The 14407-nt window shown below is 41.0% G+C and overlaps 1 protein-coding gene across 1 annotated transcript; it reads right to left on the bottom strand.

The window, feature by feature from the left end:
• Positions 1-568: 568 nt before the first annotated feature.
• On the bottom strand, positions 569-8141 carry ankk1 (ankyrin repeat and kinase domain containing 1; the record flags this gene model as incomplete). Its single annotated transcript, XM_084351001.1, has 9 exons — positions 569-2667; positions 2747-2987; positions 3479-3512; positions 4647-4771; positions 5822-5977; positions 6336-6385; positions 6742-6893; positions 7021-7303; positions 7957-8141. The coding sequence occupies 9 exons, from the start codon at positions 8139-8141 to the stop codon at positions 1635-1637; spliced, it is 2259 nt and encodes a 752-aa protein (XP_084207127.1). The 3' UTR covers positions 569-1634.
• Between the last annotated feature and the right edge of the window lie 6266 nt (positions 8142-14407).

Raw genomic sequence — 14407 nt, 5'->3', positions numbered from 1 at the left:
TAAACTGAGAAAAGTAGGAGACATCTGTCCATCAGTGAAACTTACACTGTCACTGGCATTATTAAGATGCCAGTGACATATATTCTTATATATTCTTGAAATTATAGTTAAGGAGAAGAAGTAGGTGCCATTTTAAGGATTTTTAATTTGGAAATTCTACTTGTTGGTGCAAAACCCAGGTCAGACACATTAGGGAGAAGTTTTTGTATGCCTTCATTCATGTGTGGAGGGGATCATTAAGAATTTTTTTTTGTCGTCAGATTGGTCTGACACAGTCAGGTTAACATCTACAGGAAAGTGTAATTTCAGTGAACCTTAAACCTCCAACACACAGTATGCCTTCGCCGATACGTCTAATCCCCCCAGGATTAGAGCTGAATGGATGGATGGTTCAGTGTTGACAGACATTCAAAAGCCAAGCTAAGAGACATCACCTAATATACTCAGGTTCAAACTTCATAAAAAAGAAGAAGAAGAAGAAGTTTTGGAACAAGATTACCATTTAAAAATAACACAGCAAACATTCTTTGTCCAACTCAACACTCTGTTCATGTACAGTAATGTGATTCAGCTCAACACGGTCGGTCAGTCTCCTGTGGTTCCTGTGAAAACCATGTGAATCTGCAGGTCAATACAGCTCCTGAATCCATGCATTTAATTTCAATATAATAAGGTGTCAGTGTGGTAAATGAGTGTGTCATGAGCTAGGCAGTGCTTCCCTCAGTCTGCAGGGAATGACTGATAATCAGTTACCTCGCCTTGTCATAAAGCGCATATGTATTTAGAGCTGGGGGAGCTGAATAGATGCATCTTAATAATGCCAGTGACAGTCACCCAGTAGTTCTGTTGTCATCCATATTATTACCAGATTATTAGACACATGACACCCTCATATAGTCTGACAGGTTTAATCCAATGAATGCCTTCATATGTCATTATAACAGCAGCTCTTTTTATATTTTCATTTTCATCTACATGCATCAGCAGCATTAATTCCATTTATGAGGAAAGCACACAGAGAAGGGTGATTCAAAGAGGAGAATCAATACATGTTTTGTGACTATAGGGCACTTCACCTGGTTCTGACCTCCAGTAAAACGTCCCTGTAGGATTTCACAGACTTTTGTGTTATTTATTTTCATATAAATGCCTGATTTGGAATTGGCAAATGGTAATACTTTAAGTGGTCTGTTTGTTCTTTAATCTGTAGTTTATAGCAAAATAATACCAGCAGAATAAGACGAAGAGTTCATTTTGTTGGTGAACCAAAAAGTGGGAAATCATCCAATGTTACAGTAGTACTTCTACATAGTGAGATCCACTATGTAGAAGTACTGGATCCAGGCATGTATAGGCAACCAGGAGAGACAGGGAAGGTCTCATTTTTCCCATCACCTTACAATCCGCTCACATATGGCCAATAATAAAGTGATTAATGCATGTGAATTGCTACAAATTGCTACCTAGAGCCCCTTTAACAATGATAAATATAACACATCTTTTAGAAACAATAGATTCTACTTTTTCGTTGTTGCACATCCTACAAGTACTGAGAAAATAAAATTCAACTAGAGGTACAAAAAGCAGTAAAAATGATTTAAAATAAATGACAAACTCTTCATCGCCTATTGCAACTACTTCTCCAGTAGTTGCACTATTTCTTGTTTTTCCCACCTCTGGGCCACATTCAGAGCTGTGGATCCAGAAGAGTCCAGCAGAGTCCTGTCTGCTCCATTCAGCAGCAGAGCCTTTACAATGGGCAAACAGCCATGCTGGGCAGCCAGGTGTAGAGGTGTCGCATTTCCTGAGTTTACTGCATTCACATCTGCATGATGTGATATTAAGTGGAGGACACTTGGGAAACTCACACTGGTACATGCGACATGTAATGGCGTCCATCCTTCACTTTCTTCTGACACACTGGGGTCGGCTTTGGACGCCAGGAGCTTTGCCACCACTTCCGGCTCGCTCAGGTGGCAGGCGAGGTGGAGCGGGGTCCAACCATTCTCACCTCTGGCGTTCACACAACCGCCCTGACTCTCCAGCTGGACCACCGTAGCTTCGTGTCCCTTTAGGGCAGCCAGGTGCATGGGAGTCCAGCCTTGGAGGGTCTTGGAGTCTGGGCTGGCCCCATTTGACAACAGCTGCCTGCATATGCCTGTGTGACCCTTCAGAGCAGCCAGGTGTAGTGGAGTGTATCCTCTGCTGTCTGCGGTGTCAGTATTCACCTCACTCTTCAGCAACTGTCTGACCACTCTGTTATGACCCTCCCCAGCTGATAAGTGAAGAGCAGTGGAGAGGGAGCAGTCTGTAGCGTTAGGATCTGCTCCCTGAGAGAGGAGGAGCTTGGCAATGTTCAGTTGCCCGTAGGCGGATGCTAGGTGGAGCGGCGTCCTCCCTTGTGCCTCGCGTTCTCCGACTGCTTCCTCCGACAGCCGTGAAAGCAGCAGGCGCACCACTGTTTCATGGCCGTTCTGGCAGGCCAGGTGGAGGGGCATCCAACCGGCTTTTTCCCGGGCATCCGCCTCAGCTCCTTTGTCCAACAGGAGACGGACGGTCCTGTCATCACCGTTCTGGGCAGCAAAATGGAGCGCTGTCCACTGGTCCTCATCTCCCTGGGTGGTAGCTGCTCCATGTTCCAGTAACAAAGAGATGATATCATGAAGCCTGAAGAGAGGAAGCTCCATTCAGTATCAAATCTTTAGTTCACCTTTTTTACAAAAGTTTAATTTTTTTTTCTACAGACCTGTGCAGAACAGCAATGATAAGAGGAGTGTAACCTCTGTCAGTCGTGCAGTTGACCTCAGCGCCTAGATTCAGCACATGCTTGACACTCTCTGCATCCCTGCTGGCTACCGTGTAGTGGAGGAGGCTCTCTTTATCTGAATACTGTGTCTGTACATGCTCTCTTTTCACAGACTGTCTGAAACTACCAAAGTCCCTTTTTGACAGCAGAGCGAGAACACCATCATTGTCATATTGGTGACCTGTGAAATGAAGGCAAGGGGCATTATATGAGAATAAAAGAGCTGCATAAGTGATGATGATAGTGTGTCACAAGAACTTTTTATGAATTAAAATCAGTCATTATATGCAGTGTTCTCGTGCACATAAAGGCAAAAGGTGAAGCTTATTGGAGGCTGTGGAGCACAGTCAATAATTAAAATGTTCACCAAGGGCCTTGGCCTTGGCCTTTGAACAAATGCACCTACAGTATACATTCATATTTTAATGGGGAATTGCATTGAATGGATCAATAAATATAGTCAATAAACTACTCAACATCTCAGAGATAAAGGATCCAAGAGGCTACATGAACGTGTCTTTTATTCTCTCCACTTCCACTGAAAGTTGACTCTGCTATTCAGTACCAAAGGTAATATTAAAAATGTGACAGGACTGTAAATAGCACTTTTTAAATGTCAGCCCTCCAGGCTTTGTACTGCACTGAGTATGATTTCTCTACCCATGTGTTTACCTGAGGGAAGGTCAGACATCTCAGGCAAAGCAATCTGAAATGGAAAACAAAGAAAGAAAGGGAATACTACAAAAGTCATTAGCTGCAACGTCAGTCATCACAAGTGGTTAATAAGCACATACATAAGTCACAATGTGGGCATGGTGTTCAAGGGTATGAATGACTTGACACTTAAACCGCTGCAGTGTTATAATCTAAATACATTATATTTAATCTTATTTGATATCTTGTGTACTCTTTTAAGCCACACTCGCAGCTAGAAATGCCATGACATTTAGGACAGATATCTATGGTGCCATGAGGATTTTCATCTAGCAAGGAAACAAATGACATTACTATCAGCTTCAGTTGTACTTTGTTTAGTGCTAATGAGCAACAATGTCATGGCACCAAACTAAGATGACGAGCATTATAAACATCATACATGCGAGACATCAGCATATTTGCATTCTTAGTGTGAGTTTGTTAGCATGTTAATATTAGCATTACTTTAAAGAGGCTATATTAGATATTTTTAAATTAACAGTGTTTCAAATGGCATTGTGAAAAGAGGTTGCACGTAGTGATAAACCTACAGTTATCATCTAAAACTGCAGCACCCCCTTGGACTATTAAAGTGAATTTCAGCTCATTGTTTGGCCTCAACTTTACTGTTTTCTCACCGCTCTCATAGCGCCATTTTTTGCTGCAGCAGTTAGTTGCGTTCAGCTAAAATGCTCCAATAAAGACACTACCTGCTCAGAATCAAAGAGCAGACATACAAAGTTACAAAGTTAGCAAGAACAGAGTGAAGCCTTAAGCAGCTAAAGAGATATTCCCCTCAGGAGGTGGTGGAGACCAAATACAAAGCTTGAAGAGAGTAAGGACTTGCATTCATCAGGTGGAAAGATAGACTTCAAATAAATGCTAATGTTGCTCCATAACTGCTGAATGTGTGTAAATAGACAGCTGTTTGCTAACAAGTTCACCATATCAACTTCCAAGGCAATTATACATTGTGTCACTCATGTGAATGCACTTTTTTGTGGTGTCAGCTGCATTACCTTTCCTACACTCCTTTTAACGCCATTAGTCTGATTGAGCTGTTTATTATGCAAAAGGTGGCATAGTTACAGTACAGTAGATACTACCGGACTGTTTAAGCAAGCAGCTGTCAAGCAGAACTAACCTTGTTTATCGGGGAAACTAGCCAGGGATATTTCAATGTGTGTCCATTGTCACCATTTTTGTGACATTTGATTGATCCTGGGATCTTCAGGACTTCACTCAGAGCCTCCGTTTTCCTCACAGTATCTGCAAAGAAATTAACAGTCAAACAAAGGACTGTTCTGGATCTGCCTCACCAAACAAATGGGTTCCTATGGATTCACAACACAAAAAAATCCCAGTAGGATAGTCTCATAGTTGCATCACTCCAGAGAGTGAATGGTCAGGCATGATTTACAGGTCAATTATTTCATAGATGCAGTAACACAAGTGAGTTTTTGTCAACAAAAACACACAAATTGGGATCACTGCGGTTGATGAATAAACATGTAACTCATTTGTATTCATTTACATGACATCTAAAGCCATACAGTAAGTGCTTGTCTAAGCAAGGGTGACCCACTTCCTCTGTCGTAAATGTTTCACACAAACATCACATGCAGTAAAATCCGTTCTCTGTGAGCTCGTTATCTGTTGACTTAATTACGACATACAAGCATAAAAGGATGACGTGGTTGTTTTGTTTTGTTTGTTTTCGAGAAACATCTATTTCTGTGAGTGCAGTTTTTTTTAGAGCATTTTTACTTTTTGTTTTTATGTTATAAAACACAAAAAAAAGCTAGACAATAATTTGTTGACATTCTCATTAAGGGAAAATCATTTAATATTGTTACTGAATATCTTTGCTTCATTTTAAACTCAAATATTGCTTCAATTAGACATTAGAATAATGAAAGCAATTAAACGCAACGTGACAAATTGGACATCATCTGTCTGTGGATGAAGCAAAGATATTGTGCTTGCTCTGATAATTTCCCAAATGTATTTTGTCACATCTTCAGGGCAAACTGGTGGCATAATAATTAAAGCAGTCTTTGTGCAAACACGCCTTAACGATTCTGGTATGTCATTACCCGAGGATGCTGGAGTAAAATTTAATTCTGTGAGCTTAGAGACCTAAAAGAGAAATTTTATTTACATGTGTGTCGCATATGAATGTTCGCTAGAGTGTGATTTAGCCATTTTTTGATGGGAGCCATGGCTTGTTAAATCTCATCAACGATAAGAGGCAAAAATTGCTGTGGTTCCATTGAGAGCTTTAAATCCAAATTAGAAAGATGGCTGAAAACAGTGTACCTGAGAACTGTGGCCTCTTCCTCTGGTCCTGGTCCCAGCACTGCTGCATGATGCTGATCATCTGGTCGCACTCGTGGGGCTTCCGATCGGGCATAATCTCCACACAGGGTCTCTTCCCATGTGACACCTGTAAGATCACTGTGGTGATGCTGCACCCTGGGACCACAAATCAGATGTCAGACGCATCGTTCATTATAGATCAACACGTTTTACGATAGTTTGTCCCTCATTCCCTCTTTTTTCGTCCTGTTTTCCCCCTTTTTTCACTCTGTTTTATGCTTATTTACAACACTTGGGACAGTTAAGGGTGTTTGTCTCATTTGATTGTGTTCAATGGGCATCAACAAATACATTTGCAGCACGAAATTGTTTATTCAACTGATAATTAATAGACAACTGACTTGCATTAAGACACTGAGAAGAAAATGCCTTCAGCTTGATGTTGTTTAAGTGATCATAGTGAGTGTAATATGACTTACACCTGAAAGTGCATTTCAAATGAATGAAGTCCTACCTGCAAACGGTTTCTGTTGTGTCAGAATCTCCCAAATCACAATTCCAAAGCTGTAAATGATCGAAGCAGAGAGACACAGTCCTTCAGTCCTTTTGTTCGCTTTCTCATATCATGCGATCAGTGAACTCTGTCTCTCTCTTATATAAAAGGCAGTGAAAATGACAACGCTTTTTTGTTCTCTAAAGAATCGTAATGCTTTTTGACATCAAAGAAAACCAAGGAATATTAACGGGTAAAAAGAGTGAGTGAGACATGAGAAATATTCAAAGAATGTCCCACCAGTGGCCTGTAAGAGAGTAAAATGCATACAGTGGAGAGCAAGGTTACACTGTGTGAATTCTGGATTGTGCACCGAGTCAGAAAAGAGCTCGATGGTGCAATTTCAAAAATGCCTTTGGCAAGTCACCTGTAAACATCAAAGGTAGTTCCTGGAGGATCAGGGCACTGAGTGAAGGTCTCTGGAGGAATGTAACTTATGTTCCCTCTTGCTGTCAGATTCTCCATGAACAAGTTCTTGCTCATGCCCTCTTCCCAGCCAATTAAACCAATGTCTGAAATCTTAGTAGGAAAACAAGAGTCCCAGAGTGGTGCAGGATTAGCATACTTTGCTCTGTAAAGCTCAGAAATGTCCTGAGATTACTGTCAGCATCTGTAACTTACAATGCTTTCACTGAGTCTCACTGACCTTGACATGGAGATGATCGTCTAGTAGGATGTTGGATGTCTTGAGGTTAAGATGGAGTAGTGGAGGTTTCATGCTGTGGAGGAAATTCATGCCCATGGACACCTCATGAATCATCTGGAACTTCTTTGGCCACATTAAAGAGTGACTGGCTAGGAGACTGTTCAACGATCCATTACTCATGTACTCCATCACCACAGCAGTCGCTTCACTGCACAGTCCGTAGACGGACACGATGTACTTGAATTTCACTTTGGCTATGTTGGACGCCTCGTCCATTACTCTCCTGTGAAAAAATAATGGTCAGTGAATGGGCTGAGAGTTTGAAATAGGTATTTTCAAACTCAGCAGGGTCGCCAGAATAAAATGATGGCAGTCAACGTTTCTGCACGGATACATTGAAATTTGTATGTCATTCTGATTACATGTATATTATAGAGCTGCATCGAGGTGATAAGTTTGCCAAGCCAGTGACCACAGTTCAAGACTGTGTTACAAAATGTGTAAGTTTGATACCACTGGATTTTCTTTGAGGAGATACAGAGGAGAGACAATTTCCAGTTACATTTGTGTCGACAAAGTGCGGGTGTTTTCAATGAGCTGTAGTGACATCTCCAGCTGTGTTGGGGCAACAAAATCAGGTATTTTAAGTCAAAATATGATTTTTCCTAACCCTAACCAAGTGTTTTTTGTGCCTAAACCTAACCAGACACAGCATGGTCACAACAAAAAATGGAAAATTCAAGTCTCAACATTTCAGAAACGTACATTACCACATTTATTCTGGTGAGTGGGTTGTTTGACCACTGAATATGGCAAGATCCTAATATTAAGTACACAGCTGTGCCAATATGCTAAAACACCGCATTAAATTCAGACAGTTGCCTGTATCTGACAGCAGGTGTTTTTTTGTGCTAGTTTACATGATGTAAGTCCTACCTGTAAAAGTTTTTTGCACACAAAGTTGTGTTGAAGCTCTTCAGTGCACATTTTTCCCGCCAGACCTTCAGCTTGACCTGGAACACTTGACCAAATTTGCATTCTGCCACCTTAATCCATTCAGCCTCAAAGTCGTCCTTCTGGAAGTTCCTGAACTGCCCAGGGGATCCGTCAAGGCAATCCATGAGTGCAAACAATCCACACAGAGACCCGCAACCCCACTCACTGTCTAATCCTACACCGAAGCAGGGGGTTTATCCTCCAGATCTACATCGATCAGCAGCACCACAGGAGCTCAAGTCTCAAGCGGGGGATGAGAAAGTTGTACAGTACAACATTGACACACATTCAGTTAGTATCAGCTGGAGGTGTGAAAAGCAGGTGGTGTCACCTACATGCTAGACGACTCTGTCGATCTGTGGGATGGGCTGAGCTGCAGAACTTGTTTGCACTGCAATGTTGCAAAGCCAGTTTGAGCTGCCAGGACCTGCTGACCTAGCTTTCAATCACTCATATATATTTTACAAACGTACCACTTCTTATCTTTCACCTTTCACCTCTTTCACCTGACGCCTGGAAGGAAAACAAAATAATTCGTTAGAAATTTGCATCTTGATTCAGCAACGAGAGTATGATATGTTATGACAGTTGGTATGATGTATATGCCCACTGTAATTTGGGTGTGTTTACACAGTAAATGAACTACCTAATGACCCATCCACTTCTATCAAACTGCACTTTAACAAGGCGCTTAACCTCCAGCAGCTCCAGAAGAGACAGCTCAGTGGTCGGCAGTTTGGGATTGAGAATAAGGCAATTCTGTACAGCAGCAGGGTCTGGATAGAGAGAGAGTGTGTGTGTGTGTGTGTGTGTGTGTGTGTGTGTGTGTGTGTGTGTGTGTGTGTGTGTGTGTGTGTGGACGTCCCAGACGCTGCCACTCAGTTGCTCTGAAAAGCAATGTCTGTGTAACCAAATTTCAAATTTATGTATGAGAAGACAAACACTAGCTGAAAGATAATACATGAAAAAAAGGCTTGTTGTGTCCTGCTTACTTTATAAAACAGTCTTCACTTTCAAGCTCATTAAAAAGAAATAGGTCTGACATTTTGGGAATTGCGCTTATTCGCTTTCCTATCAAGTTCCTAGATGAGAAGATTGAGCCACCAGACTGGTGAAATATTATCTGGATTTTAAAATGAAAGTAGATGAAATCTGGAAACAGCTTGCGTGGTTCTGTCCACTAGCACCTATAAAGCTCTGAAGCTTTAAGTGTGGTTGGATGCAGATCTATGGCGCCAGGTGCAGTTATTTCCCGTTCTAATAGTCCCTCTCATATGCATTTTTTTTCAAGTCATGACCTGTCCTACTCTGCTTCTGATTGGCTAGTAAATGATAATTGGACTGTATTTATGTACGTCAGCATCCACCCATTCACACACACATTCATACACTGGTGTCAGGGGCTACCATGCAAGTTGCCACCTGCTCATCAGGCTTAACAACCATTCATACTCACACACTGATAAAAGAGCCGCCGGGGGCACTTTGGGATTCACAGTTTTGCCTAAGGGCACTTTGACATGTATACTGCAGTTGTTGGGGATTCAACCACCTACCCTCCGAATGATGGACAACCACTCTCCCTCTGAGTCACAGTGTTGACATGCCTTCATTGGTATGTTTGGTTCAGTTAAGGCAGGAGGAGTGAGATTGGTTAGGGTTAGGGTACGAATATGAGGGTAAGCCAACATGCGTTTTAACACATACGTTTTTTGTATGGATTAAACAAATGAGATATAACATGTGAATAAGTTTGTGTGCTCTGCTTGGTATATTTGCCCCACTTGGGACAAATAAAGTTCTTTGAATTGATGCTTGGGGTTGTATTAACCTCTGTCTCTCATATTTCCTTCACAGACATGAGAGCGGCATCGATCTGCTCAATCAACTGATCAAGTAAACGGATATTTCCCCAAAATGTTGAGCTATTACTTTAGGGTTTATTGTTATTCAGTTTTGTGTCCGCAGTTCTTTTCAGCTGATTATTTTCTGAGATAGATGTACTCGCCACTGATTTGTATGCCAGTTGGTTTCTCCTTTTCATTTTCATACCAATTTGAACTCATACTTTGCGGTTACCAGGCAGTTTCAATCAACGGACACAAAATCTTTTGTGGCAACAACAAAAGAGTTAAAATGATAAAAGAAGACTTATAATAATCTCATTCATTCAAACAACTTATGTTAACTTGGTTGGCTTAAAGTGAGAATTTACTTTCAAACTTTGTTGGCAAAGCTCAAGAATTCATCATGAGGTAAACTATCTTTCTTTTATTCTCCGTTATCTTTTCCCTTTTTTCTCTTATATTAATCATGTAAAGTCTGCGTGGCTGGTTTCCTCGAGACACACAGAGAGAAAACAAAAGATCAAAAGCTTTTTTCACTGATTTCTGTTAGAGGCTTTTTGCTTTCAACAGACACAAGGAAGGAATTATTACATTTGGATTACACTCGCTGTCTTTGTGTTCGCAAAAAGACCATTTTACGTTAAATCGGATGTCATTTTCAGCCTCGCAAGCACACTGTGAATTACGCAATAATTATTTAAGATGAATCGCAAAATGTAGCATTGCTGCAAGCTGCGTCTTTCCTGTGATGTGTGAACTGTCCCTCAGCTCCCAATGTGCCAAGACATTTTCTGCCTTCCACCTTGATTTCCCGTTTGACCTGGATCTCTTTTTTTCTTCTTTCTACATCATTAAAGCAGGGTGTTATTTGAGAGAAAAGATTCAAACTGCATGGCTTATGTGAGAGGATTATGGTATTAGGAGGCACATTCAAGAAGATGAGGAAACAAAGATGTCCTCTACCACCTTCCTTTTTACTCCCACCTGCTGTTCTGTTTTATGGGCCCGTCAGTTATACTTTACCACCACTCCGGCCCCTTTACGGCCAAATTTATCTCGCGATGAGGTGTTTCGTTGATAAACTCATACATTTATAGACACGGACAAACGTATTTATATAAATTGTTCCTCTGGGCCGCTAGTCGGTTGGGCAGTCATATAAATATTTAGGTCATCTCCCTTGGGGTTTCTATAGCACATTTAGATTCAATATAGCTCCTGCTGAGACCATGATGTAAATCTCCACCATAAACTCACTTTCATTGAGCATGCTTATCTCTCATGGTTTCTGCCTGTTATAAACTGTAAATGTAAATGTGATTCATTACGATTTTGGTGACGTGCGTCTCATGAGGGAGCGGCTACAGGTCGGGATTCTTCAGTCTTATCTTTCTTTTCTTTGCTCTGAGGTGGCTCTTTGTTCAGGCTTTCATTTGTAAAAGAGATGGTTAGAGTTAATAATCCCGCTTCAATAGGATTTTCCCCTCCCTGATGCTTTTAAAACTGCTGCCTCACCCTGCAGGGCTGCGAGAGGATGCACATCTGTGGGGATGACTTGCATTCAGCACGGCCTGAAGTTTATGTCTGCAAACATCCGCAATGGAAAATGCTGCTCACTCATTATCATGAGGCTTAATATGATTACAGATTAATTATTCCGCAGAATGCTAATACAGGATCATTAAGATGGGCTAACATCATTTTATTGAGCTGATATATCAGAAGCAGCATCATTGCTACAATGCACACACTGTTGATATATACTGTATATATATATATATACAGTATATATATATATATGTGTGTGTGTGTGTGTGTGTGTTTTTGTATCGCAGAACTCATTTAAACACAATTTCCGCCCATGCACCCCAACCTTTCGACTCTCTCGCTATATGTATGCAGGCACGCTAATAGATGAATTTAACATTCACTGACAGCCATAGTTTCACGCTTCACTAACTCACACTATTATTTAGGACAGACTCATGGATTGATGTTCCAATGAAAACCAGGCGCTCGTGATCAGATTCCTGATAGGCTACCTGAGGGGAGAAGTCTGTCTTCATTGATGGAACCCACATCTCGCAGCTCAGCCAATCACATTAGCAGGCTCCACCATGCTGGGTGAGCTGACGGACTGGAGCCAAAGGCTTTTCTCTTGCCCCCCCATGTCCTCTAATAACTAACAAGCTTAACTCCAGCGTCCATATTCAGTGAGCACAGAAAGTGCTAAGCATAACTAAACAGGATCAAAGAGTGGGGAGCAGTGAGGTGAGCGGGTAGTTTGATAAATGCTGGGGTTTGTTAGCTGGGTGTTCCAGACTAGAGCATTAATTGGTTCCTGTGTATCCCTCAAGAGCACTGAACATTTCTTAATGAAATCCTTATCTTATGCAGATGTCTTTCTACTTGTATTCTAGCAGAACTGTTTACATGCAAGGTAAGTGAGCAAGAGCAGAGAAATGGTTAATATGATCACCAGAGGCACATGATGTCTAGGATTCACTTGTGAGAGTTAGAAAAGTGTAATATGGTAATATATTCTTCTTTGAACTGCGCATCGTCTAATTTATAAACATTTGAAACCCTGGTTCATATACAGAAGTGTCTGCTTTGATTTCCCCCGATATATATTTTTTTCTGATAAGCTTTCCCTGCTGTGCGGACTCATTTTATATGGTGATGAGGCAAAACATCTCTGGATCATTTAAGTTAGTTTCAGTTCAACAGTATGTTGCTAGACGCATCCTTTGCTTGCTGGCACAGGTTTATGGCAGTTGAGCTCACATTGTAACATCAGGCCTTTTGTCAGATCTTTAACAGCAAATAATGAAAAGCATCTCTTCCCCGTTAATGTGTTATCTTTCAGTAGTTTTTCTGTGAATAGTTTACTGATAACCAAGCTAGCCATTATTCTAGCTGTCTAAGGCTAATGTGTTGCTAATACAATGTCCTAAATAACTGTTAAATTAATGCTGGGTGTAACTGTCTCAGAGACAGTTTCATTGAGATGTTTATTGTGTTTGTTTTGTCATAAATTCATGATTATTTCATTTAATAAAGTCATTAAAACATGATTAAATAAAGGTGTTCAAAAGTTTGATATGAGAAGATACTTGAAATGTTTGGTTAGGAATCGTATCACCTTGTCTGTAAGGTCTTCATTGAATGCAGAATGTAACAGGACCACAGCCTAGTTGTGGGAAATGCTGTGTGGTGCTGTGACAGTAGCTTTAGGGGTCAGAAGCAACATGGCTGCAGAGGAAGAACATACAGCTTTAAAATTATGCTATTCTACATTTAGACCAAGTGGTGCACACAGTAATTGTCTTTAATTTGTTTCAAGTATTTGTAAAATGTTGTTGATGTCCCCTACATGGACATTGGTGATGCATTTTTAGTTATTTTTATTTCTTTTCAGCAGACTTCTGTTGTGCTGACAGGTTTCAGACTGCCTACCAATGGACACTAGCTTGAGAGAAACAGTGACTGAGAGATTTTGTTGTAGGTTTCAGGACGTCAGCTGAAGAAACCATGAGAGCAAAAACACAACTTCAAAAGACATCTTTATTATGTGTGGCCATTAATACATTGGACTGGTGAAGCTACACTGGGGTAACTGTTGATGTAAAATATGTCACTATTCATTTCAGGACACTCTTGTGGAGATACTTTGTTTATCCTAATATGAGACAAAATTGACTAATTTGACAGTTAGGGTTTAAACTTTTAAGTGTCTGAGAGTTAGGAAGGGAAAAGTGTGTAATGCTGTTCTGACCACCCATAGAGATGGAGGACATACGATACTCATTTAAAGTGGAAATAGATAGCTTTTCAACATTCCCTCCTGCTAGCCTTTCCCTGTGGTATTACTGTTGCCGTTGTCACAAACACAGCTTTAGCAGCTACCGCTGGCAGCCTGGCTACTGTCCAAAGCAAACACCTGGTTGTATTAACAACTTTTGTTCCTTACTGATCAAGGAGAAAGACCGCCGGGTTTGAATCGTCTTGAGCCCTGCTTGTAAAGGGGAACACAGCTCAGCGGGGAGCACACCCGTGCTCTCTATCGAGTGAATGCCTGTCCATTCACTCTTGTTTTTCCTTGGTTTAGATCACTCTCCCTCTTTAGCTGCTTTGCCTCCTCCATCAGCGGGGTTCTTAGTCTTTTGCAGAATAGTGTTTCCACAGTTGTTCCAGTTCTTCCATATTTACCTGAGGATAGTGGCCAGGCGGCTCACTCGGTTTCCCCTGTAGGGCATTCACAGTGTTGTAGTCGTAAACAGAAATGGTGACAGAAAATAGGAGACAAATTGGGAGACAAATTGCCTGAAGCACACCGCACCAGTTTTGATGAATACTGGCATCTCCATTCTAACTCTTGTTTATGAAATATAATTGTTTTCTTGTTTGTAATGACTTAATTTGTTTTCCAATAAATTTTCACAGTTTCACAATCGCTGCCAGTGAAAACATCATAGACCAACTGCTGCCTTCAACCTTTATTAAAATTGTGTTTAGCTCTCTGCAAAGCTGTGCACCTACAT

The sequence above is a fragment of the Pagrus pagrus genome, assembly GCF_965226575.1.
Source record: "Pagrus pagrus genome assembly, chromosome: 4".
NCBI classification, from domain to species: Eukaryota; Metazoa; Chordata; class Actinopteri; order Spariformes; family Sparidae; genus Pagrus; species Pagrus pagrus.
The sequence above is the reverse complement of the archived record's forward strand: the minus strand, read 5'-3'. Positions and strand labels throughout refer to the sequence as shown.